At 44.6% G+C, this 27211-nt stretch overlaps 1 protein-coding gene across 1 annotated transcript; it reads right to left on the reverse strand.

The window, feature by feature from the left end:
• LOC149436079 (ras-related protein Rab-11A) lies at nt 1-26702 on the reverse strand (the record flags this gene model as incomplete). Its single annotated transcript, XM_089662082.1, has 4 exons — nt 1-828; nt 13394-13474; nt 26120-26313; nt 26507-26702. Coding segments are annotated over 4 exons (611 nt in total), but the record flags the coding sequence as incomplete, so codon positions are not given.
• Nucleotides 26703-27211: the final 509 nt, after the last annotated feature.

The raw sequence follows: 27211 nt of genomic DNA on the forward strand, positions 1-27211 counted from the left end.
TTCAACAGTATAAACACTTTATTACACATCACACCTGTTTTTTTTTCATGTAGTTTCTAGAGATCAAAACAGCGGATCTAGCAATGAGTGACATACAAGTGACATTATCTATTACTGGTCAAGAGTGGGGGGAAAAAAAAAACCAAAAAACCAAAAGAAACAAAAAAAAAAAACAAAAGAAGATCTGTTGAGTCACAAGGTATCAGGAGAGGGTGCCTCCAGCAGGCAACATGCGTTTATTTCATATATTATACAGACATCTCTGAGTGGAGACAGGAAGGGGAAGGGGGGGGGACTAGGGCAGACCTGGAATCATTGTATTTGTAAAGAAGAAAGAAGAGGGGAGAAGGCAGAGCACAGGAAGAGAGATAAAGAGCGTGAAAGAGGATTAGATCATTTCCTTAATACAGAAAGTCAAAAATCAAAAGAATTTAAGACATGTAAAAATCCAGATGGAATAGTAAAATTAAAGTTCTTACACACATACACTCAAAACAAAAAAAAAAATATATATTAACAAAAAAAAAAAAAAAGAAAAAAAAAAAAGAATTCCAAAGAGTCCAGTGCAGGACGTGGGGAATATACAGAGCCTGGCACCTCTAGAACTGGGGCTCAGGTATTGGGCCTGGCCCCCCCTCCAGAGCTGGACACAGGAAATCGAAGCCTGGCACTGTGCAGGCAGCGGCCGTTATATGTTCTGACAGCACTGCATCTTTGGTTTATTTTCAGTGGTGGGTGGGACATGGATGGGGACAACGTTGTTACTTGGGGACATGTCGTTTTCACGTCTGTCAGACATCTGCTTTTGAGACACAATGCGGTAAATTTCTGAAAAAGAAAAAAAAAAAGAAAAAAATTAGAACTGTGGTAAAATTCGGACACAATGAGGACCTGTCACTCTTCTCTTGCAATCGTCCTAACAATGCAACTGTTCATCATCCAATAATCACATTGTAGCTGAATGTAAATACACTTCTACACCGATCAGCCATAACATTATGACCATTGATAGTGAACAACATTGATTTTCTCGTCAGAATGGCATCTGAACGTCGGTAGGATATAATAGACAAGTGAACATGTTGTCCCTGAATCTGATGTGCTGAAAGCAGAAAAAAATGGCCAAGTGTAAGGATTTGAGCGATTTTGACAAATGGTTAGACGAATGGGTCAGAGCAACTTCAAAACTGCAGCTCTTGTGGGATGTTCCAGGTCTGCAGTGGTCAGGACTGACCAACAGTGGTCCAAGGAAGGAAAACTGGAGAACTAGCAACAGGATCATGGGGGACCAACTCTCATTTATTTGTGTGGGGAGCGAAGGCTGGTCCATATAGTCCGATTCAATAGAAGAGCTACTGGAGCTCAAATTGCTGAAAAAGTGAATGCTGGTTCTGATAGAAAGGTGCCAGAACACACGGAGCACCGCAGTTTGTTGTGTATGGGGCTGTGTAGCTGCAAACGGGTCGGAGTGTCCATGGTGACCTGTGTCCTCAGCCAAAAGCACCTACAATGGGCACATGAGCCTATGAACTAGACCAAGAATGCCTTGGGGAACGACGGGTCTGGGGAAAGACGCCAGGTCTGGGGAACGACAACACGTTTGAAGGAAAATTGGAGAACTAGCAACAGGGTCATGGGGGACCAACTCTCATTTATGTGTTTGGGGAGCGAAGGCTGGTCCATGTAGTCCAATTCAATAAAAGAGCTACTGGAGCTCAAATTGCTGAAAAAGTGAATGCTGGTTCCGATAGAAAGGTGTCAGAACACACGGAGCACCGCGGTTTGTTGTGTATGGGGGCTGTGTAGCTGCAAACGGGTCGGAGTGTCCATGGTGACCCGTGTCCTCAGCCAAAAGCACCTACAATGGGCACATGAGCATCAGAACTAGACCAAGAATGCCTTGGGGAACGACGGGTCTGGGGAACGAGGGGTCTGGGGAACGATGACAAGTTTGAAGGAAAATTAGAGAACTAGCAACAGGATCATGGGGGACCAACACTCATTTATGTGTGTGGGGAGCGAAGGCTGGTCCATGTAGTCCAATTCAATAGAAGAGCTACTGGAGCTCAAATTGCTGAAAAAGTGAATGCTGGTTCCGATAGAAAGGTGTCAGAACACACAGAGCATCGCAGTGTAGCTGCAAACTGGTCAGGGTGTCCATGGTGACCCGTGTCCTCAGACAAAAGCACCTACAATGGGCACATGAACATCAGAACTAGACCACCACGCAATGGAAGAAGTTGGCCTGGTCTAATGAATTCAAGAATGGTTTGAGGGACGACGGCAGGACTGAGGAGTTGCCTTGACTTCCAAATTCTTCCGATCTCGATCCAACTGAGCATCTGTGGGATGTGCTGGAAGCATGATCCATGGAGGCCCCAACCTCACAACTTACAGGACCTTAAAGGATGACGGCTTGGTGCCAGATAGCACAGCATACCTTTGGAGGTCTAGTGGAGTCCATGCCTTGATGGGCTATGGTGGATGGTCATAATGTTATGGCTGATCAGTGTACACATACATCGCAGTATGCACTAAGGAAAAAAAAAAAAATCCAGCCTCTCTCAACCTTTTCAACACAGAGGAACCCTTGAAATTAAATTACTATCCGGACTCAGGGAACCCCTGCTACAAATAACTAGATCTGCAATTCCTGATACATTAGTATGATGGCCGGTGGGAAGAATGCTCCTTACACTTGCGGTCATTGGGATGAATTAACCCCTAACAGACCACTAAATAGTTCAATTGTGTCAGTGGGAATTTGAGAGGCAGGAATTGCTCATTGTTCACCCTCTGGAGGAACCATAGGGTTCTATGGAATCCTGGCAGAGAAACCCTGCTCTATACTCTACAACTTACCCGCTTCTACATAAATCACCCCGTGAGCATTTCTAGGTAGGTACAGACAGGACTGAAATGTTTGTGAAATGTCTTCTGAAATCTTTGGAATTATTCTCTGCTGATGGGGCTCACATAGTCCCTAGGGAAGGGGAGACTTCAAATTCACACAAAGCCACTAAAAGCTCCATTCACACTTGTGTCACTCCAAAGTCACGCGATTTCGATTACGACTTTATTATGCAACTTTGTTGGGACTTTAGATGGGTTTGGGGAAGGGACGGGGAAGACTCCTCTCCCATCAACCCTGTCTCCTCAAGCCAGGTAGGTATTATTATTATTATTATTATTATTATTCAGTATTTATAAAGCGCCAATAGTTCGCTCAGCGCTGTACATTACAAAGGGGGACAGAACATGTGACAGAACAATACCAATACAATGCAAAACATGAGGGGATCGAGGGCCCTGCTCTTTCAAGCTTACAATCTAGGAGGGAGGGGATGGTGGTACAGGAGGAGATAGCTGTGGGGGATGGAGTGGTAGGAAGAGTGGAGGAGGTCGGCAAGTTAACAGGGGGCGGGGTAGGCTTCCCTGAAGAGATGGGTTTTCAGGGTGCGCCTAAAGGAGAGGAGAGTAGGTGATAATCTGATGGGTTGGGGCAGGGAGTTCCAGAGGATGGGTGACACCCTGGAGAAGTCCTGGAGGCGGGCATGGGAGGAGGAGACCAGGGAACTAGAGAGAAGGAGGTCTTGTGAGGAGCGGAGTGTGCGTGCTGGGCGGTACTTGGATATTAGGTCAGTGATGTAGTTCGGGGCAGTATGGTGGACAGCTTTGTACGTCAGTGTTAGGATTTTGAATTTGATCCGTTGCGCAATCGGAAGCCAGTGGAGGGATTGGCAGAGGGGGGTGGCGGAAACGGAGCGGTTGGAAAGGTGAATGAGTCTGGCAGCCGTATTCAGGATGGACTGAAGCGGGGATAGCCAGCGGCGAGGCAGGCCAGTGAGGAGGGAGTTGCAGTAGTCGAGTCGCGATATGATGAGGGAGTGGATGAGCTGTTTAGTGGTTTCTGGAGTTAGGAACGTGCGGATTTTGGCGATGTTGCGGAGGTGGAGTCTGCATGAGTTTGTTAAAGAGTGGACTTGGGGCTGGAAGGATAGGTTGGAGTCCAAAATGACACCAAGTACTCTGGCCTGCGGGGCGGGTTTGATGGTGGCGTTGTTGGACATGATGGAGAAGTCAATGGGGGGTGGTGTCCGGGCTGGAGGGAAGACAAGAAACTCGGTTTTGGAGAGGTTCAGTTTAAGGAAGTGGAGCGACATCCAGTCTGATATGTCGCTCAACAGGTGTGTGATTCGGGCGGAGACCGAGGGGGTGAGGTGGGGGGTTGAGAGATAGATTTGTGTGTCGTCGGCATAGAGGTGGTAGTTGAAGCCGTGAGAGTGTATGAGTTGGCCAAGGGAGGAGGTGTAGATGGAGAAGAGAAGGGGCCCGAGGACAGAGCCTTGGGGGACCCCAACAGAGAGGGGGAGTGAGAGGGAGGTGGTGGCATTATAGGTAACGCTGAAAGAGCGTTGTGACAGGTAGGATGAGAGCCAGGAGAGAGCAGAATGGCTATCTTCCCCCAAGGTATTGGGGGAAGATAGCCATCTATCCCATATTTTGTGGGACATCCTCTATGTACATAAATAAGTTTCTTTTTCGGTACAGTGGCATTGACCTCGATCAACCACGTCTGTAGGGTGGGACCGGTTGCGTGGATGTGACTTTGGCTTTGTTGCACAACAGTCACATTGAGGACATTAGAATCTGACTAGCATGTGACTTTTGGAGAATTTACATTGTAGTCTATGGCACTAAAGTCACATCAAAAGTAGTGCAGGAACCTTTTTTAAGTTACTGCATCAGTAAGTCGCATGGGGGGGGGGTTTACTAAAACTGGAGTGTGCAAAATCTGGTGCAGCTCTGCACAGAAACCAATCAGTTTCCAAGTTTGGGTCAAAGTCGTCCAAAAAATGCCAATTTGCAGCGATTTACCGCATTAGAACGTTTTTACAGATAAGAAAAAACTCCTCTAGAAATCCACTAGTCCTGGAGCCGGATGTGGGGCCCCTGGAGTCAGAAATCTGGGATGAGGTGTTGGAGAATGTTAAATTGGTGTCCCCGAGACTCTGACAGGCTCAACCAGCTCTATCCAAGGAACAAAAATAAAAACCGGGATGCCCTAAACCACAAATAGTGATGAAATATCAATAGTAGGGTTCCAAAAAGGATAATCCCAAATAATTGTATATCATTCTAACCGACTCACTTATGGATTACCCAAAGTGGTGTCCTCAGAACCAGTCATAGCTATAAAAAAGAAGAAAACCAAGGGAAAGAGATCCTGATGGTCAAGGGGTCCCAATGAGGACAAACTGCAGCTTAGAAAAATTGTTTTTTTCTAAGCCGCAGTTTGTCCTCATTGGGACCCCTTGACCATCAGGATCTCTTTCCCTTGGTTTTCTTCTTTTTTATATCACCCAGCTCTATGTCTCACACCGCGCCTACCTCACTCCACTCTGGGTCTCTAGATATTGTCCCGAGCAGAGTCCCCTCTGCCCCCGTTGCCTTGGCGAGACAGGTACCTTTTTCCATCTGCCCCATTGTTCAGACATACTGGGCACAAATCATTACATTTCTGCATGATCGTATGGGCTCACCTTTGCAATTAGACCCCAGGGTGTGCCTTTTTGGCTCTCTCCCCGATATACCCGAGGATAAATTTCTGGTTACCCTTTTACACAAAACTCTGTTCAGTGCCCGTAAATTACTGGCGAGCCATTGGATGCAGGCAACTGTTCCCACCCTACAGACATGGTTGATCGAGGTCAATTCCACTCTACCGTACAAGAAACATATTTATCGAACAACGCACCCCCCATTGACTTCTCTATCACATCGAACAACGCTACCATCAAACCCGCCCCGCTGGCCAGAGTACTTGGTGTCATTCTGGACTCCAACCTATCCTTCCAGCCCCAAGTCCAATCTTTAACAAACTCGTGCCGACTCCACCTCCGCAACATCGCCAAAATCCGCACGTTCCTAACCCCAGAAACCACTAAACAGCTCATCCACTCCCTCATCATATCACGACTCGACTACTGCAACTCCCTCCTCACTGGCCTGCCTCGCCGCTGGCTATCCCCGCTTCAGTCTATCCTGAATACGGCTGCCAGACTCATTCACCTTTCCAACCGCTCCGTCTCCGCCACCCCCCTCTGCCAATCCCTCAACGGATCAAATTCAAAATCCTAACACTGACGTACAAAGCCGTCCACCATACTGCCCCGAACTACATCACCGACCTAATATCCAAGTACCACCCAACACGCACACTCCGCTCCTCACAAGACCTCCTTCTCTCTAGTTCCCTGGTCTCCTCCTCCCATGCCCGCCTCCAGGACTTCTCCAGGGTGTCACCCTACCTCTGGAACTCCCTGCCCCAACCCATCAGATTATCACCTACTCTCCTCTCCTTTAGGCGCACCCTGAAAACCCATCTCTTCAGGGAAGCCTACCCCACCCCCTGCTAACTTGACCGACCTCCTCCACTCTTCCTACCACCCCATCCCCCACAGCTATCTCCTCCTGTGCCACCATCCCCTCCCTCCTAGATTGTAAGCTCGAAAGAGCAGGGCCCTCGATCCCCTCATGTTTTGCATTCTATTGGTATTGTTCTGTCACATGTTCTGTCCCCCTTTGTAATGTACAGCGCTGAGCCAACTATTGGCGCTTTATAAATACTGTATAATAATAATAATAATAATGTGCAGAGGAGGTCCCACGAAATATAACAAAATATGAGATACACGGCTATCTTCACCCAATACCTACCTGGCTTGATGAGACGGGGTTGTTGGGAGAGGAGTCTTCCCCGTCCCTCCCCCAAACCCATCCTTCTATTTTTTCCATGGGCTCCTGGTACTTTGATATTCACTCCTGTTGTCTGACCTGTTTTGCTGCTCATGGATTGTTCTTTGTTCTACTCACCCCCTGAACATGTACCCAATTTTGTGACCCGGGTAATTATTTGTGTTCTTGATGTACCATGCTGATTGTGCTTCTTTTCCCTGTATCCTTTTTTTTTCCGTTTGTATACATTTTATGTCCAATCTCTGCTTTTTCCTTTCAATAAAGTTTTATTTTCAATGTTAAAAGAAACCCACTAGTTCTGGGGGCTTTTTTTTCCAGCCAAAAAATGCTGATTACAGTCTACGTCCATAGTGTATGTATGAATGTGAGTTAGGGCCCTTAGATTGTACCCCCCTTGAGGGTTAGGGACTGATGTGAATGTACAATATATATGTAAATCGCTGTGTACATGGATGGCGATATATAAGTACCTGAAATAAATAAATGTGTGCATGGACACATGGGATAACATGCCGGGGATGGACACACGGGATAACATGCCGGGGATGGACACACGGGATAACATGCCGGGGATGGACACACGGGAGAACATGCCGGGGATGGACACACAGGAGAACATGCCGGGGATGCACACACAGGAGAACATGCCGGGGATGGACACACAGGAGAACATGCCGGGGATGGACACACAGGAGAACATGCCGGGGATGGACACACAGGAGAACATGCCGGGGATGGACACACAGGAGAACATGCCGGGGATGGACACACAGGAGAACATGCCGGGGATGGACACATAGGAGAACGTGCCGGGGATGGACACACGGGATAACGTGCCGGGGATGGACACACGGGATAACGTGCCGGGGATGGACACACGGGATAACGTGCCGGGGATGGACACACGGGATAACGTGCCGGGGATGGACACACGGGATAACGTGCCGGGGATGGACACACGGGATAACGTGCCGGGATGGACACACGGGATAACGTGCCGGGATGGACACACGGGATAACGTGCCGGGATGGACACACGGGATAACATGCCGGGGATGGACACATAGGATAACATGCCGGGGATGGACACATAGGATAACATGCCGGGGATGGACACATAGGATAACATGCCGGGGATGGACACATAGGATAACATGCCGGGGATGGACACATAGGATAACATGCCGGGGATGGACACATAGGATAACATGCCGGGGATGGACACATAGGATAACATGCCGGGGATGGACACATAGGATAACATGCCGGGGATGGACACATAGGATAACATGCCGGGGATGGACACATAGGAGAACATGCCGGGGATGGACACATAGGAGAACATGCCGGGGATGGACACATAGGAGAACATGCCGGGGATGGACACATAGGAGAACATGCCGGGGATGGACACATAGGAGAACATGTTGGGGGGTTTACTGGCTGTAGAAAAAAAAAAACTTCAAAAGCCAATAACAGCCGTTGTAAAAACGTCCCGTGTGCGTGAGGACTAAGGCTAGGTTCACATCTGTGCTGGTGGTGCGACTGCGGATCCACACGAAAATCCGTGCACTACCCGCACAGAGGAATGCGAACCCGCGTGTGGGTGTCAGTTCTAATGGCACGCCGCCAGCACTGGAAAACGCAGCCATACTGGGAACTGAGGTTCCACTGCGGGCTGCGTTTTCAGAATGACACCACAAGGGCAATTATACAAAGGAGGGGTGTTCAAGTAAAAGTAGGACTTTTAATTTTCCAGGTCTAACCCTAGGTTCACATATCTGCTGGTGGTGTGGCTGTGGATCTGCACGAAAATCCGCACCGTCCACACAGAAGAATGCGGACCCGAGGGCGGGTGCCATTACTTCTAATGGCACGCCGCCCACACTGGTAATCGCAGCCATACTGGTAACCGAGTTTCCCCTGCGGGCTGCATTTTTGGAAGTGCAAGGACTTCTTCCCTGCGTGTCACGGGGCATGGGAGTCCATTCAAATGAATGGGCTCTCGTGCCCGCGCAAAACGCAGCCCGCACGGCCGCATATATGTGAACCTAAGGTAATAACAAGCTGAAGTTAGAAGCTGATTGGCTACCACACACAGCATATTTTTTACTCTCCAATCTCAGTAAATCAACCGCTGTGTGTCCAAAGTCGCATGACAAGTCGCACGAGTGTGAACAGAACTTTACTTGTCCAGCTGTGCTTGAACTTCACTCGCATGAAAACCTATCAGGAGTGAGCACCTATCAGGAGTGAGCACCTATCAGGAGTGAGCACCTATCAGGAGTGAGCACCTATCAGGAGTGAGCACCTATCAGGAGTGAGCACCTATCAGGAGTGAGCACCTATCAGGAGTGAGCACCTATCGGGGTATCTGTGCTAGGCGTGATGTCAACCTCCTGCTATTAAGCCCACAGACAACCCTCATATAACCGAGTATCCAGAGGAAGGGAGCCCTGTATCCAGGCTGAGCACCCATCCATCCTAAAGGGGACCTCTGGACCTAGCAGATTTCTACCTTAAATCCCAAGACTTACTGCTTTGCTGACCAATCCTTAGAAGGAAGCTCACCAGACACCTGATACACTCTGCCTGCCTAAGTGATCCTTGGTGGTTATATTTACATGCGCATTACCTGCGCTTCCGGTGAGTGCGCAATTTTACTATTGTTTCCAGTCACAAGTCTTTTTGAAATCTGCTACGGAAGGGAGCGTATATCTACACATATTATACGAACTCGTATATGAGCTTTATATTCATTATTTATATATTATTATTTATATTTTATGAACTGACTAGTGCTGCACTTCTTATTTCTACCGAACTTCACTCCTGCCAAGATCCTTCAGAAAGACAAAATGGCCATTTGCACATCAGAGAGCAAAATCCCGAAGATTCCCTCTTTAAACGTTTATAAAAGTTTGTGACTTTTTTTAATAGTAAAAAAATATTAAAAATATATTTTAAAAAAACCCAAAACAAAACAGCGGCCTACTTCAACACAGCTCGATATGTGCAAGCCCTTTAAGATGTAATAAGGACATCTATCCAAGGATCACTGCTGGCATGTGTGTGAAGTCAGCACTGTGTGTACGGCTCTCCCTATCGTATGACCTTCAGAATATTTGTGTCCTGAAAGCGATGCCGTATTCCTCACCAAAGTACATACAACACAGCGCAAGATCTAAGAACAGGAAAAGGGAAGTGTACACAACAGTAAAAGACCTTTCCAAATAGTTGGTGACACTACAAATGTCAGGCTTGGTCAAATCTTTTCCTAGATTGTAAGCTCCCACGATCAAGGCCCTCCTAACCCTCTTGTATTGAACTGTATTGTTGCTGTTATATTGTAAAGTGCTGAGCAAACTGTTGGCGCTATATAAATCCTGTATAATAATAATATATAAATCCTGTATAATAATATTATAAATCCTGTATAATAATAATATATAAATCCTGTATAATAATAATATATAAATCCTGTATAATAAGAATAATATAATAAATCCTGTATAATAATAATAATATATTAAATCCTGTATAATAATAATAATATATTAAATCCTGTATAATAATAATAATAATAATATATAAATCCTGTATAATAATAATATAATAAATCCTGTATAATAAGAATAATATAATAAATCCTGTATAATAAGAATAATATATTAAATCCTGTATAATAATAATAATATATAAATCCTGTATAATAATAATAATAATATATAAATCCTGTATAATAATAATAATAATATATAAATCCTGTATAATAATAATAATAATATATAAATCCTGTATAATAATAATAATAATATAAATCCTGTATTATAATAATATAAATCCTGTATAATATAAATCCTGTATTATAATATTAATATAAATCCTGTATAATAATATAAATCCTGTATAATAATAATATTATTATTATACAGGATTTATATTAATATACAGGATTTATATTATTATACAGGATTTATTATACAGGATTTATATTATTATTATACAGGATTTATATTATTATTATTATACAGGATTTATATAATATAAATCCTGAATAATAATAATAATATAAATAATGTATAATAATATAAATCCTGAATAATAATATATTATTATACATGATTTATATTATTATTATTCAGGATTTATATTATTATACATGATTTATATTATTATTATTATTCAGGATTTATATTATTATACAGGATTTATATTATCATCATTATTCAGGATTTATATTATTATTATTCAGGATTTATATTATTATTCAGGATTTATATTATTATTCAGGATTTATATTATTAAACATGATTAATATTATTATTATTCAGGATTTATATTATTATTATTATTATTCAGGATTTATATTATTCAGGATTTATATTATTATACATGATTTATATTATTATTATTCAGGATTTATATTATTATACATGATTTATATTATTATTATTCAGGATTTATATTATTATTATTATTCAGGATTTATATTATTATACAGGATTTATATTATTATACAGGATTTATATTATTATTATTATTCAGGATTTATAAATCCTGAATAATAATATAAATCCTGAATAATATAAATCCTGAATAATAATAATAATAATAAAAATCCTGAATAATAATAATATAAATCATGTATAATAATATAAATCCTGTATAATAATATAAATCCTGAATAATAATAATAATATAAATCCTGAATAATAATAATAATATAAATCCTGAATAATAATAATAATATAAATCCTGTATTATAATAATCATAAATCTTTTTTATATTCTTTGAAATAACAGGCATTTGGCACTATTATAAATGTATCTTTTTTTTTTTTTTTTTTTTTAAACCTAAAATCAATTTAAAGCAATTACTACTGTCTGTGCCCCCGCTAGGGAGGTTCCCCCTTTCTATTTGTCCTGTTTATTATGATCACTGAAAGTAAAAGAAAATCCTCAAAATTTTGGGATATCCCTGAAAAGTAATAGAGGGGGAATCTTGCAAAAGGGGACACTAAATCTTGTGACCTGGGGGTCCCCAATTCCTTTAATTTGCAGGGATTTCCTCCGCAAAGGAACGCGAATGGTGAAAAAAAAAAAAAAAAAAAATCTGATCGGGGTTATAACCCTCCCTTACTCTAAAATGAAAAAAGTTGCCTACTTTAAGCTGCGTGTGTTTTTCGCATGCGAAAACATGCATCTGCTGCCGGCATTTGGGGAGTCATTAATGGTACCGCTAGTGCCCTGCACATTTTTGTACAGATGTAACTGGTGCCTAAGGGGGCCTAAAAGTGGAGACTGCTGTTGGATTTCTTATTTATTTCAGGTACTTCTATAGCGCCATCAATGTACGCAGCACTTTACATATATATTGTACATTCACATCAGTCCCTAACCCTCAAGGGGGGTACAATCTAAGGCCCCCAACCCTCAAGGGGGGTACAATCTAAGGCCCCCAACCCTCAAGGGGGGTACAATCTAAGGCCCCCAACCCTCAAGGGGCGTACAATCTAAGGCCCCCAACCCTCAAGGGGCGTACAATCTAAGGCCCCCAACCCTCAAGGGGCGTACAATCTAAGGCCCCCAACCCTCAAGGGGCGTACAATCTAAGGCCCCCAACCCTAGAGGGGAGTACAATCTAAGGTCCCCAACCCTCAAGGGACGTACAATCGAAGGCCCCCAACCCTCAAGGGACGTACAATCTAAGGCCCCCAACCCTCAAGGGACGTACAATCTAAGGCCCCCAACCCTCAAGGGGCGTACAATTTAAGGCCCCCAACCCTCAAGGGGCGTACAATTTAAGTGCCCCAACCCTCAAGGGGCGTACAATCTAAGGCCCCCAACCCTCAAGGGGCGTACAATCTAAGGCCCCCAACCCTCAAGGGGGGTACAATCTAAGGCCCCCAACACTCAAGGGGAGTACAATCTAAGGTCCCCAACCCTTGAGGGGAGTACAATCTAAGGTCCCCAACCCTAGAGGGGAGTACAATCTAAGGTCCCCAACCCTCAAGGGACGTACAATCGAAGGCCCCCAACCCTCAAGGGACGTACAATCTAAGGCCCCCAACCCTCAAGGGGCGTACAATTTAAGGCCCCCAACCCTCAAGGGGCGTACAATTTAAGTGCCCCAACCCTCAAGGGGAGTACAATCTAAGGCCCCCAACCCTCAAGGGGCGTACAATTTAAGGCCCCCAACCCTCAAGGGGCGTACAATCTAAGGCCCCCAACACTCAAGGGGAGTACAATCTAAGGCCCCCAACCCTCAAGGGGTGTACAATCTAAGGCCCCCAACACTCAAGGGGAGTACAATCTAAGGTCCCTAACTTACATTCATACATACACATACTAGGGCCAATTTAGACAGGAGGCAATTAACCTACCAGCATATCTTTGGCATGTAGGAGGAAACCGGAGTACCCGGAGCAGGCACAGGGAGAACATGCAAACTCCAGGCAGGTGGTGCTAGGTGTAAGTACTGCCAGGTGTAAGTGCTAACCATTTAGCCACTGTGCTGCCCTTTTGTTTAATGCAACTATATTGCCCTCCGTGGTGCCATGCCAAATACGAGCACCCAGAGCATAGCTGACAAGTGTCCAGCTGAATGGAAGCAGTGCTCTTATGTCTTTACCTGTCAGGATGGTCTGGAAAGCAGCCTCCACATTTGTAGAGTCCAGGGCTGAAGTCTCGATGAAGGACAAACCATTCTTTTCTGTACAAGAGAAAGATTGAAAGCCAGATTAAGCGAGAACATAGAGAATACATTAATAGTGCTGATAAAACAGGAATTCACAGCAACAAAGCACAAGCCCCCTGCATAGGACCCCCGACTGACGGTAATCAGCATTTCTACTTTATAACATACAGGACAAGCTCGGGTTCTTAACCTCCCTAGCGGTCTGATTATGTCAGTATTTCTGTGCTCAAAGCGGTACATTTTTTTGCATGGAAATATGTCTTTTTTTTTTTATTGTAGGCCTGTAATTTTTAGGAATAACTCACTGAAATCTGTCCGAACAAGAGTCTAGTAAACATCCCGGGTATGTTAAAATTTGAAACACGAAATCATAAATTATAATTTAATAAATAATCCAAAAAAAAAAAATAATAATAAATGTAATTCAATAATATAATCAAACCAAAAACACTGAAATGTGAAATATAGCGCCAAGTTCGCACATCGCTGAGCAAAGTCGCAGAATCGTTTTCAGTGTCTGATGACGAATTTCCCCCACGAATCATTATCACTCAATTCTGCAAGTGGTTCTGATTTACTATTGCTGTTCTCTAACCGGTCTAAAACCGCGTCTGACCTAAAGGGACGCTTTTTGGACGCCATGGACGTTTCTCAGTTTCCAGGCAGAAAGAACAGTAAAAATGCAGGCAGGGCGCCGGACAAAGCACTCGGGACAAAATGTATGTGAAATGGTTTGATACAGGAATGTTATACTATGTGATTTTAGTGTATTTAGTGAATGTCACTTTTAAAATTTAAAAATTTCCCGCCAGTTCTGTCCCCCGTACGTCCCGATGTCGCAGGGAACGGAACCCGGAAGACAGATGCCGGCATCGGCCGGAGGACATTGCCGGGGACACTGCAGGAGGGACATCGCGGGAGTGAAGGACAAGGTAAGTGAAGAAGAGATCCCGGAGCAACGCTGCAGTGTATTCCCGAGTGTAGCTCGGGGGGGTTACCGCTTGTGGTGCTGAAACTTTACCCCGAGCTACACTCGGGAATACCGCCAGGGGGATTATAATAAATCTTCTACATGTTGCTGGAATGTAATAAATGTCACCATTCAGAATTCACAACTGAATAGATCATTAAGATTCATAACAATGACATATCTTGCGCCGGTTTCCCCAAAAGACGCACCCACCTACCCAGACTGCCGGCCCAGGCTCACCAATTAGATGGCATCATTATTGATTAACCTTCAGCACACTTCTTTACTGCCTTCATAACACCGGTCCTTAGTTAGGAACTACAGAAGAAACCATGTCTGTCAGCTATTATTTATTTCAGGTACTTATATATCGCCGTCAATTTACGCCGCGCTTTACATAAATATTGTACATTCACATCAGGCCCCGCCCTAAAGGGGCGTACAATCTAAGGTCCCTAACTCACATTCATACATACACATACTAGGGACAAATTAGACAGGAGATAATTCACCTCCCAGCATGTCTTTGGAGTGTGGGAGGAAACCCACGCAGGCACAGACAGCACATGCAAACTCCAGGCAGGTGGTGTCGTGGTTGGGATTCGAACTAACGACCCGAGTACTGCCAGGCGGAAAGGCTAATCATTTAGCCGCTGTGCTATGGCTGAGTGCGTTCTTCCTGTCATTCTCTCATAATGTACTTGGAGAACAAAACAAACGGATTGGCTGGTATAGGCAATACAAACAGACAATTCTTCTTGGACTTGACCGTTCATAAAATATGGAAATAAAAGTCATAAAATGAGTAGGAAGCTTTAGGGCTCCATGTACACTGCAGGTGATAAACTCACGTTTAGGAGCTTTTCTGCGTTTTTTTCAGCAGCCCCTGAACTCTCCCCAATGTGTTCCTATGTGTCCGTGTACACATCGTCCTTTACAGGCAGTTGGGTTTACAGTTGTTTTTTTGAACGCACCAAACTTGCGTTCAGGAGTAATTTTACCGCCGTTTCAAAAGCCAAACGCTTGTAAACGCGGCTCACCGCGTTTGCGTTTAGAAGCGTTTTTTTTAACTGTTCCATATCCAGATGCTGTCCGGAGCCTTTTTTCATCATCAGAAATGCATGCAAAGTGTTTTCCATGTATTCAAATGGACCCGGTGCACCAGCGCAGTCAGTTCCAAACTTGCGTACAGGAGTAGATTTTACCGCCGTTTCAAACGCCAAACGCTTGTAAACGCGGCTCACCGCGTTTGGATATGGAACAGTTAAACGCTTCTAACCGCAGATGCTGTCCAGAGCCTTTTTTTCATCATCAGAAATGCATGCAAAGTGTTTTCCATGTATTCAAATGGACCCGGTACACCAGCGCAGTCAGTTCCAGGTTTCGCGTGAAGGAAAAAAATGGTAGAACGCGCCGCATTATACTCATGATGGGATCCATAGTGAATACAACCAGAAAAGACCGGTCATCTCCACACATACTGCTCTCTCTATTTCTCTCAAAATGTCTGAAATAGTTATTTACTGCTTTTCAGTGCATTCTGGACATTTGGAAGGTCTCCTGAGGTTATCTTTTAAAAAAGCTTCTAAACACAAATGCATATAAACGCGGTATGCAAAGGCGGCTAAACTGACGTTTTTTAACCTACGTTTTCCAGCAGTCAGTTTCCAGCGTTCAGAAGAGTTTTCCCAAATGCCCAGTGTACATGGGCCCTTAGGGCTGGTTCACACTATAGAAACCGCAGTCCAGATGCATTCTGGATGCGTTTCAGCATGCGCATTCTAGTGCGTTTTTGCCCTGTTCCTTTCTCTTAATTTAAATAAAGACAAATGTGTTCCGGTGCGGTTTTGATGCGTTTTACCGCATTCCAGTACAGTTCTGAGCAGGAAAAATTCAGCCTATTCTACTCTTTTTTTTTTTTGCACCCAGAACGGCAAGCACTGATGTGAACTATGACACTGACCACCATATCACCTACTTTGTGCGTTTTGGATGCAGAAAAAAAAAAGCAACTGAAACGCATGTAGTGTGCTGATGGGAATGCGATATCTATATATCTATCTATATCTCTTATCTATCTCTATCTCTCTCTCTATTCTCTCTCTCTCTCTCTATCTATATATAGTGCTGCGCAGGGGTGGACTGACAACTCATGGGGCTCCCGGGCAATAGGGGATCATGGGGCTCCCGGGCAATAGGGGATCATGGGGCTCCCGGGCAATAGGGGATCATGGGGCTCCCGGGCAATAGGGGATCATGGGGTCCCTGTGTCCTTGCCCAAACTCTAAAAAGTCTACGAAAAAAGGTACCAGGGGCATCTCATGGGGCCCCCTACTGACCCCGGGCCCTCGGGCAGTGCCGAGTTTCCAAATGGTCAGTCCGCCCCTGGTGCTGCGTAAATTGACAGCGCTATATAAGTACCTGAAATAACTAAAATAAATAAATATGTGGCCTTTAGACTTTCCACTTCTATGCAAAACCGAGGTGCAGTTTCCTGGAAGAAAGGAGTTGGGTTCTAAGGCAACGCACCACTGACAGGTCACCCCGCATGTTTGTTGGGGGTGGATTGCACCAGTCGGGTAAAAAGCATATTGCTGCCTGCATGACAGAGCTCCAACAGTCAGGTCTTTGGCAGCATAGGAGATCGCTACTTCTGTCATTGTAGGATAAGATCTGCAGGTGCCATACATGTTATACCTATCCCGGAAGAAACAGCCACTGGCTTCACCTGCCCTTACCTAAAATGGCCGCCCACACAGCACAGGTGAGCAGTGTGCTATTAGGAATGACATGAAAAATACAGCCTGTTCCCTAAATGTCATCACCAACATCTGTGACTGCTGCAGGGGTTCCACTCAAGTTCCTCTTTGAGTCATATGTAGGTTGGATGTTTGTAACTCGGGATCTGTCTGTATATCAGATTACTTTTCACCTGTTTTTGGATGGAATTATTGGAAATCTGGCTATATTAGAGATGCTTGCTCGGTTATGGATTGTTTTTTTTTTTTTGTTACATTGTATCGGGTCATTTATAATGATAAAATAGAAACATTGTACATCTTTATAACTTTGTAATTCACCGGCTACATTCTGGAATACCAATAGGGGATTCCTGTGTGAAGGGGGCAATGGTGGTTATGAATGTTGATGTTCTGAGTCTGTCCTCTAGATTAGGTGCAGTATATTTTTTTTTTTTTTTTTTTTTGAAGGGGGGGGGGGGGATGTTTTGCTCAGATTTCTGATACAATTATGAGTCTGCAGGGCCTACAGGGTGAACAGAAACCAGGGATAGAAATCCCATTTTTTATAGAAGAGGCTACTTAACCACTTCCAGTCCGGACACTTTCCCCCCCTTCCAGTCCGGACACTTTCCCCCCCTTCCAGTCCGGACACTTTCCCCCCCTTCCAGTCCGGACACTTTCCCCCCCTTCCAGTCCGGACACTTTCCCCCCCTTCCAGTCCGGACACTTTCCCCCCCTTCCAGTCCGGACACTTTTCCCCCCCTTCCAGTCCGGACACTTTTCCCCCCTTCCAGTCCGGACACTTTTCCCCCCCTTCCAGTCCGGACACTTTTCCCCCCCTTCCAGTCCGGACACTTTTCCCCCCCTTCCAGTCCGGACACTTTTCCCCCTCTTCCAGTCCGGACACTTTTCCCCCTCTTCCAGTCCGGACACTTTCCCCCCCTTCCAGTCCGGACACTTTCCCCCCCTTCCAGTCCGGACACTTTCCCCCCCTTCCAGTCCGGACACTTTCCCCCCCTTCCAGTCCGGACACTTTCCCCCCCTTCCAGTCCAGGCCAATTTTCAGCTTTCAGCGCTATCACACTTGGAATGACAATTGCGCGGTCATGCAACATTGTACCCTTTTTTTTGAGACAGATAAAACTTTATTTTGGTGGTATTTATTCACCGCTGGGAATTTTATTTTTTTTGCTATGTAAATGAAAAAAAATCCAAAAATTTAGAAAAAAAGTTTTTCTGATAAAATTTTGCAAATAAATAATATTTCATCATAAATCTCGACCAAAATTTATTCAGTTGTCTTTTTAGTAAAATAAATAAATAACCCAAATTAGTTTATAACCAAAAATCATAATTTTTCAAAAAAAATTTCCATTTATTTTTTTTTATATTAATATTTTTTTCACATACTACTTGTGGAGGGTGATGAAGATTTTTTTTTTTTTTTTTTTTTTTTTACACCGAGTGCTTTTACACCCATAAAGGCTGTAAAAGCAAACATTTCTCCTTCTCTCTGGCTGCATTCTTGCAGCCATTGAGAAATACTGTGTGAGCTGTGATTGGTCACAGCTTGAAACATGGTACAAGGCTGTTGTGAATAGCCCTGTACCATGTGACCTCTGTGATCATTCACAGATTTCACACGTAGTAAGCAATGTCAGGAAGTGACATCTTGCTTACACCTATTCATGTGATTACTGATTGGCCAATCAGTGATCACATGATCGGGACCTCACACAGAGGTCCCGTACAGCGATCGCGGTGCCGAGCGCTCCCAGGGAGCGCGCACAATCCAAAATGGAGGGCGCCGTTTATGAATGGCAACCCGCCCCTGCACTGCCACCGTCTGGCCGTTTATATACAGGGGCCGGACGGGAAGTGGTTACGATTGTAACATAGATGAGATGGCGGGTGTGGGTTTAGTTTTTACATAAACGGTAAAATTCAAAGGCTTTTAGTAAGAGGAAGTGTCCTAAACTCAACCATTAACTATCAGACAGTTCCTCATTTTGAAAAACCTCACAATGTCATTATAAACTTCCTAAAACTTTGAGAAAACTGGCTAATCTGTTTATTATAAAGTATATTTTAGATATAAAAGACGTTTGTTTGTTACAACATACCATCTACTTATAGAAAAAGCCACCATGCCTGAAATTTAAGAACCTAATCCAGCACAGTGGCTAAATGGTTAGCACTTCCGCCTGGCAGTACTAGGGTCGTCCATTTCAATCCCAACCATGGCACCACCTGCCTGGAGTTTGCATGTTCTCCCTGTGCCTGCGTGGGTTTCCTCCGGGTACTCCAGTTTCCTCCCACACTCCAAAGACATGCTGGTAGGTTAATGGAATCCTGTCCAAATTGTCTCTAGTATGTGTATGTATGACTGTGAGTTAGGGACCTTAGATTGTACACCCCTTGAGGGTTAGGGACTGATGTGAATGTACAATATATATGTAAACCTAGATTGTAAGCTCCCAGGATCAGGGCCCTCCTATCCCTCTGGTATAGAACTGTATTGTTGCTGTACTGTCTCACTTTATATTGTAAAGCGCTGAGCAAACTGTTGGCGCCATAAATCCTGTATAATAATAATATATAAATCCTGTATAATAATAATAATATATAAATCCTGTATAATAATAATATATAAATCCTGTATAATAATAATAATATATAAATCCTGTATAATAATAATAATATATAAATCCTGTATAATAATAATAATATATAAATCCTGTATAATAATATATAAATCCTGTATAATAATAATAATATAAATCCTGTATAATAATAATATATAAATCCTGTATAATAATAATAATATAAATCCTGTATAATAATAATAATATAAATCCTGAATAATAATAATATATAAATCCTGAATAATAATAATATATAAATCCTGAATAATAATAATAATAATATAAATCCTGAATAATAATAATATATAAATCCTGAATAATAATAATAATAATATAAATCCTGAATAATAATAATAATATAAATCCTGTATAATAATAATAATAATATAAATCCTGTATAATATAAATCCTGATTAATATAAATCCTGTATAATAATAATATAAATCCTGAATAATAATAATATAAATCCTGTATAATAATAATAATAATACAAATTCTGTATAATAATAATAAAGCGATGCGTAAATTGACGGCACTATATAAGTACCTGAAATAAATAAAAAGCATAGCCTGACAAAAAAAAAAGGAGGAGGTAAGGTCATTCGGAAGCATGGTAGTGAGATGATGTCATCGACTTTTAGCAGCTTTCCTAGAACACGAACACAGCATGCAAAGACAAGTTCTGCCACTAGAGGCAGTGTGGTAGAGTTCTTCTGGGCATGGTGTGAGCGATTTTCACAAGCGAAGAGCGAGCAAAGAATCTGCAAATCACATCCTGAATTGTGAAAGAAAAGCTCTGAACAATCCATTCACACAGGAGTTGCGTGTGTGGAAATATACGGCTATTTACATGTGAAGATGTCCAATTTAAAGTGTGATTAAAGCGGGACTTTTATAGCAGGCAGCCAATAAGTGCCCGCTCATCATTTAGTTGTACAACACCCTATGAGCCCTAAAGTGTGCCCGAATATACGAAATTTGGCTCCGTCTTAACCTGGCATACCTTAAAGTGTTACTGAACCCACAACAGTAACATTTGTCTGCAGTAAAGCATGCTTGTTATTCTCATTGTGGAACCTTAGGGGTTAATCCTCTGCATTGTGTAAAAATGCTGTTTGATCCTGTCTTCTCTGATGGACACTGGCAGGTGGCACTGCTGGGGCTACACTGATCATCAATGCCCTGATGATCAGTGTAGATGTCCCCTCCGAGGGATGCCGATTACCGGCTCTCCTCTATCACCGTGACGGCTCGTGAGGAGAGAAATGCCGATAACCGGCATTTCCCTGTTTACATGTGATCAGCTGTGATTGGACACAGCTGATCACATGACCGAGCCGAAATCTGCGGCTCTGTTGATCGGCGATCCGCTGTGTCTGAGGGACACAGTGCACCGCCGCTCGCCGCGCATGCGCGGTTAGAATGGGAGGATGTCATATGAGGTCCTCCCAGAACGAGAGAACCGCCCATCATTTCCTTATATGGCGGGCTGGAGGTGGTTAAAGAATAAGTTCACCTTTTAAAAAAAATAATAAATGCACATAATTTAGCAGGTAAAAAAAAAAGCGTGCATATAATTATTAACACCGCAGCCTGGAAAGCATTGCACCGGAGGGGATTGGATCGCAGGTACAACGCCAGACTAGCACAGTTACTGAAGTGCAGGAAGAGTCAGTGAACTAGGAGAGCATTCACCAGCCCTCTTGTAGTTCATTTAGAACAAGGAGACTGCCACAGTGGCAGACGGGACTTGTAGTTCATTCATTCGTCGATCTCTGTGTATAAATGACGTGGCTGTCTGGGCGGAGCCCCACACAGTTCTGTTTTTAACCAGTTACCTACTGGGCACTTTTACCCCCACGGGGCCCAGGCCAATTTTCAGCTTTCAGTGCTGTCGTACTTTGAATGACCAACTGTGCGGTCGTGCAACACTGTACCCATATGAAATGTTTATCATTTTGCTCACACAAATAGAGCATTCTTTTGGTGGTATTTAATCGCCGCTGGGGGTTTTATTTTTTGCACTATAGAAAAAAAAATAGCAAAAAAATTGGAAAGAAAATACGATTTTCTTTATTTCTGTTATAAAATTTTGCAGCACTGATAGGCAGTACTGATGGGCAATGACGAGGTGGCATGGATAGGAAGCACTGATTAGGCGGCACTGATGGGCAATGACGAGGTGGCATGGATAGGAAGCACTGATTAGGCGGCACTGATGGGCAATGATGAAATGGCATGGATAGGAAGCACTGATAGGCAGTACTGATGGGCAATGATGAGGTGGCACGGATAGGAAGCACTGATGAGGCAGCACTGATGAGGCAATGATGAAATGGCATGGATAGGAAGCACTGATGAGGCTGCACTTATGGGCAATGATGAGGTGGCATGGATAGGAAGCACTGATAGGCAGTACTGATGGGCAATGATGAGGTGGCATGGATAGGAAGCACTGATAGGCAGTACTGATGGGCAATGATGAGGTGGCATGGATAGCACGCACTGGTAGGCAGTACTGATGGGCAATGATGAAGTGGCACAAATAGGAAGCACTGATTAGGCTGCACTCATGGGCAATGATGAGGTGGTATGGATAGGAAACACTGATGAGGCGGCACTGATGGGTAATGATGAGGTGGCATGGATAGGAAGCACTGATGGGTAATGATGAGGTGGCATGGATAGGAAGCACTGATAGGCAGTACTGATGGGCAATGATGAAGTGGCACAGATAGGAAGCACTGATGGGCATTGATGAGGTGGTATGGATAGGCAGTACTGATGGGCAATGATGAAGTGGCATGGATTAGAAGCACTGATGGGCAATGATGAGGTGGTATGGATAGGAAGCACTGATAGGCAGTACTGATGGGCAATGATGAAGTGGCATGGATAGGAAGCACTGATGGGCATTGATGAGGAGGCACTGATGATGCTGCTAATATGCAGCGCTGATGGGCAACGCTGACTGGCTGCACTGACGGCACTGCTGGGCAGCAATGATGGGTGTCACTGCTGGGACGCACTGCTGGAAAGGCAAGTACAACTGCTGGAAATGAAAGTCTTTGGACACAGCTGATCCCGTGGTAAAAGGCCGCTGTGTTTGCATGGGAGGGCGCGTTTTGGGAGGACATCATATGACTTCCCCCATCCTCTGGAACTCTCTACCCCAATTTATCAGACTATCGCCTACTCTGCTCACTTTCAGGCGATCTCTGAAAACCGATCTCTTCAGGGAAGCCTATCCTGCCCTCAGCTAATAATGGAATCTTCTACTCCTCCTACCAGTCCATCCCCCACAGTTATTACCTTTTGTACCACCAGCCCCTCCCTCTTAGATTGTAAGCTCCCAGGATCAGGGCCCTCCTGTATTGTTGCTGTATTGTCTCCCTTTATATTGTAAAGTGCTGAGCAAACTGTTGGCGCTATAAATCCTGTATAATAATGACGCCCTCCCAGACCTGGACAACCGCGCTGTAGCCATAATTCAGCTATAGCACGGTTGGCAAGTGGTTAAAACATGACAGCAGGTGCAGGGAGAAGGCGCCCCCATTACCCACAATCAGGTGAGTGCGGGGGACTGTTCCAAAGTAAAATGATACACCATAAATACGGGTTTAACATGTTACAAAAGGTAAATTTATAGTACAAAGCTCTCCAAACTGTGGTCCACAGGCCAGATGTGGCCCTTTGCATGCCTTTATCCAGCCCTCCAGAATTCCTCCCACAGTTCTGAAACGCTATTCCCCACACTAACGGACCATGGGGCACTATTCCTTTCACTGACACCAATGATGGGGCACTATTCCTTCCACTGACACCAATGATGGGGCACTATTCCTTCCACTGACACCAATGATGGGGCACTATTCCTTCCACTGACACCAATGATGGGGCACTATTCCTCCCACTGACACCAATGATGGGGCACTATTCCTTTCACTGACACCAATGATGGGGCACTATTCCTTTCACTGACACCAATGATGGGGCACTATTCCTTTCACTGACACCAATGATGGGACACTATTCCTTTCACTGACACCAATGATGGGGCACTATTCCTTCCACTGACACCAATGATGGGGCACTATTCCTCCCACTGACACCAATGATGGGGCACTATTCCTCCCACTGACACCAATGACGGGGCACTATTCCTTCCACTGACACCAATGATGGGGCACTATTCCTTCCACTGACACCAATGACGGGGCACTATTCCTCCCACTGACACCAATGATGGGGCACTATTCCTCCCACTGATACCAATGATGGGGCACTATTCCTCCCACTGACACCAATGATGGGGCACTATTCCTCCCACTGACACCAATGATGGGGCACTATTCCTCCCACTGATACCAATGATGGGGCACTATTCCTCCCACTGATACCAATGATGGGCACTATTCCTCCCACCGATACCAATGATGGGGCACTATTCCTCCCACTGACACCAATGATGGGACACTATTCCTCCCACTGATACCAATGATGGGGCACTATTCCTCCCAATGACACCAATGATGGGACACTATTCCTCCCACTGATACCTTTTATGGGGCAAAAAAGGTTTGGCAACCCGTGCTTTAAAGTTACAGCAATCCATTAAAGGAAACCTCAGAGGACAAAAATGGGAACTGCCAACTTGCATTGTGTAAGCTCCATGGCTGTTATTCGCTTCTTAAAATGTCACAAGCAAGGATCCATGTTGCAGCCAATTTAAAGTGATACTAAACCTTAAAAACGATTTTAACCCGATGCATCCCTTGCATAAAGATAAAAAATGTTTTCCATCTCTCTGCCGACGCTGCATCTGTCCCCCGCCAGCTATAAGTGTGAGATCTCAGTGACCACATGACAGCCAATCGCTGAGTTCTCAGCTGCTCTGAACACAGAGTGGGACTGTCAGTTGCCGCTGTCTACTCTGACCCCCCCCCCCCCCCCAGCGCTCACTGGAGTGCTGGGCTGTGGAAGGCGAGGGAGCGGCTCGCTGAGAGGCTGAGCCAGGTGCCGCTCTAGGCTCTGGGGTGGATCCCGACTTTAAAGCCAGGATCTTTCCCCAGCCTGGACATGTGTGCAGGAAGCGTTCTCAGCACATATGTTTTTCTTAACTGCACGTAAATGTGCGGCCGCTCGGCGTCAAGGCCCAGACGCCGGGAGGCCGCCCATATGCGTGCGGCCGGCGCAAAGAGGTTAATTTAACCGCCTACCGCCTGCCATATAGTAATATGACGGGTGCAAGGTGGTTCTCTCTTTCTGGGAGGACGTCATATGATGCCCTCCCATTCTCACTGCGCATGCGCGGCTTCGGGAGCGTGCAGCGCGGCGATCGGCGGTGCGCTGTGTCTCCCTTGGACACAGCGGATCACCGATCACAGAAAGAGCCGATGATGTCGGCTCAGTCATGTGATCAGCTGTGTCCAATCACAGCTGATCACATGTAAACAGGGAAATGCCGGTTATCTGCATTTCTCTCTTCACGAGCTGTCACGCTGACAGAGGAGAGGAGAGCCGGTAATCGGCTTTCCGCGGAGGGGACATGTACACTGATCATCAGGGCACTGATGATCAGTGTGCCCTGATGATCAGTGAAGCCCCAGCAGTGCCACCTGTCAGTGTCCATCAGTGCCTTGTGTCAGTGCTCATCAGTGCCTTGTGCCAGTGCCCATCAGTGCACATCAATGCCACATATCAGTGCCCATCTGAGCTGCCTTTCAATGTCACCTATGTCAGTGCTGCCTGTCAGTGCCCATCAGTGCCGCCTACCAGTGCCTCCTCATCAGTGCCCATCAGTGCAGCCTCATTAGCGCACATCAGTGCAGCCTCATTAGCGCACATCAGTGCAGCCTCATTAGCGCACATCAGTGCAGCCTCATTAGCGCACATCAGTGCAGCCTCATTAGCGCACATCAGTGCAGCCTCATTAGCGCACATCAGTGCAGCCTCATTAGCGCACATCAGTGAAGGAGAAAAATCACTTATTTACAAAGTTTTATAACAAAAAACTAAAAAAAACATTGTTTTTTTCAAAATTTTCAGTGGTTTTTGGTTTAAGAAAAAATAAAAAACCCTGAGGTGATTAAATACCTCCAAAATAAAGCTCTATCTGTCACAAAAAAATGCTAAAAATTTCATATGGGTACAGTGTTGCATGACCACGCAATTGTCATTCAAAGTGCGACAGCGCTGAAAGCTAGAAATTGGCCTGGGCAGGAAGGGGGTAGAAGTGCCCGGTAGGCGAGGGGTTAAACCATATAGTACATTTCAGAATAATGTATAAAAATGTGAAATAACCTGCAAATGCTCGGGCCTCATCGGTCGGCACTGCTCTCAGGTGGCGCAAGTCGCTTTTGTTGCCCACCAGCATGATGACGATGTTGTTGTCCGCGTGGTCCCTCAACTCTTTCAGCCACCTTTCCACATTTTCATAGGTAAGATGCTTGGCGATATCATACACCAGCAGAGCACCTACAGCTCCTCGGTAGTACCTGGAAGGAGAGGAGACGCCGAGTCAGCTCCTAAGGAGTGAATCTAATGGGTGCTTTGCTTATGAAACAACAGGCAGAACTGTGCAGAATCTGGCATGAACACAGCAAATAAAAAAGGAAAAAAGTTGCTAAATGCGCAGAATTATACCCCGTGTTGCCCCCACCCTGCCAGTCCCACATCATCGTGACTCACGCAGAGGTGATTGCGCGGTATCTCTCCTGTCCGGCCGTGTCCCAGATCTGAGCTTTGATTGTTTTACCGTCCACTTGGATGCTCCTTGTAGCAAATTCCACACCGATGGTGCTTTTACTCTCTAGATTGAACTCATTACGGGTAAAGCGAGAAAGGAGGTTACTTTTTCCAACTCCAGAATCACCGATCAGCACCACTGCAATGGAAAAAAAAAATGGTAAAGATTTAGTGTTGTGTTTATTAAATCACATTGAAACAGATATTTATTGTATTTATTTCAGGTACTTATATAGCGCCATCAATTTTACGCAGCGCTTTACATATATATTGTACATTCACATGCTGTCTTTTTTTCAGCCAGACTAACTATGTAACCATATATTGTACATTCACATCAGTCCCCGCCCCCGAGGGGCGTACAATCTAATGTCCCTAACCCTCAAGGGGTGTACAATCTAAGGTCCCTAACCCTCAAGGGGTGTACAATCTAAGGTCCTTAACCCTCAAGGGGCGTACAATCTAAGGTCCCTAACCCTCAAGGGGTGTACAATCTAAGGTCCCTAACCCTCAAGGGGCGTACAATCTAAGGTCCCTAACCCTCAAGGGGCGTACAATCTAAGGTCCCTAACCCTCAAGGGGCGTACAATCTAAGGTCCCTAACCCTCAAGGGGCGTACAATCTAAGGTCCCTAACTCCCATTCATAC

Source organism: Staurois parvus, unplaced genomic scaffold (genome assembly GCF_062004578.1).
Source record: "Staurois parvus isolate SC_StPar_1 unplaced genomic scaffold, SC_StPar_1.0 ptg001427l, whole genome shotgun sequence".
Classification (NCBI taxonomy): domain Eukaryota; kingdom Metazoa; phylum Chordata; class Amphibia; order Anura; family Ranidae; genus Staurois; species Staurois parvus.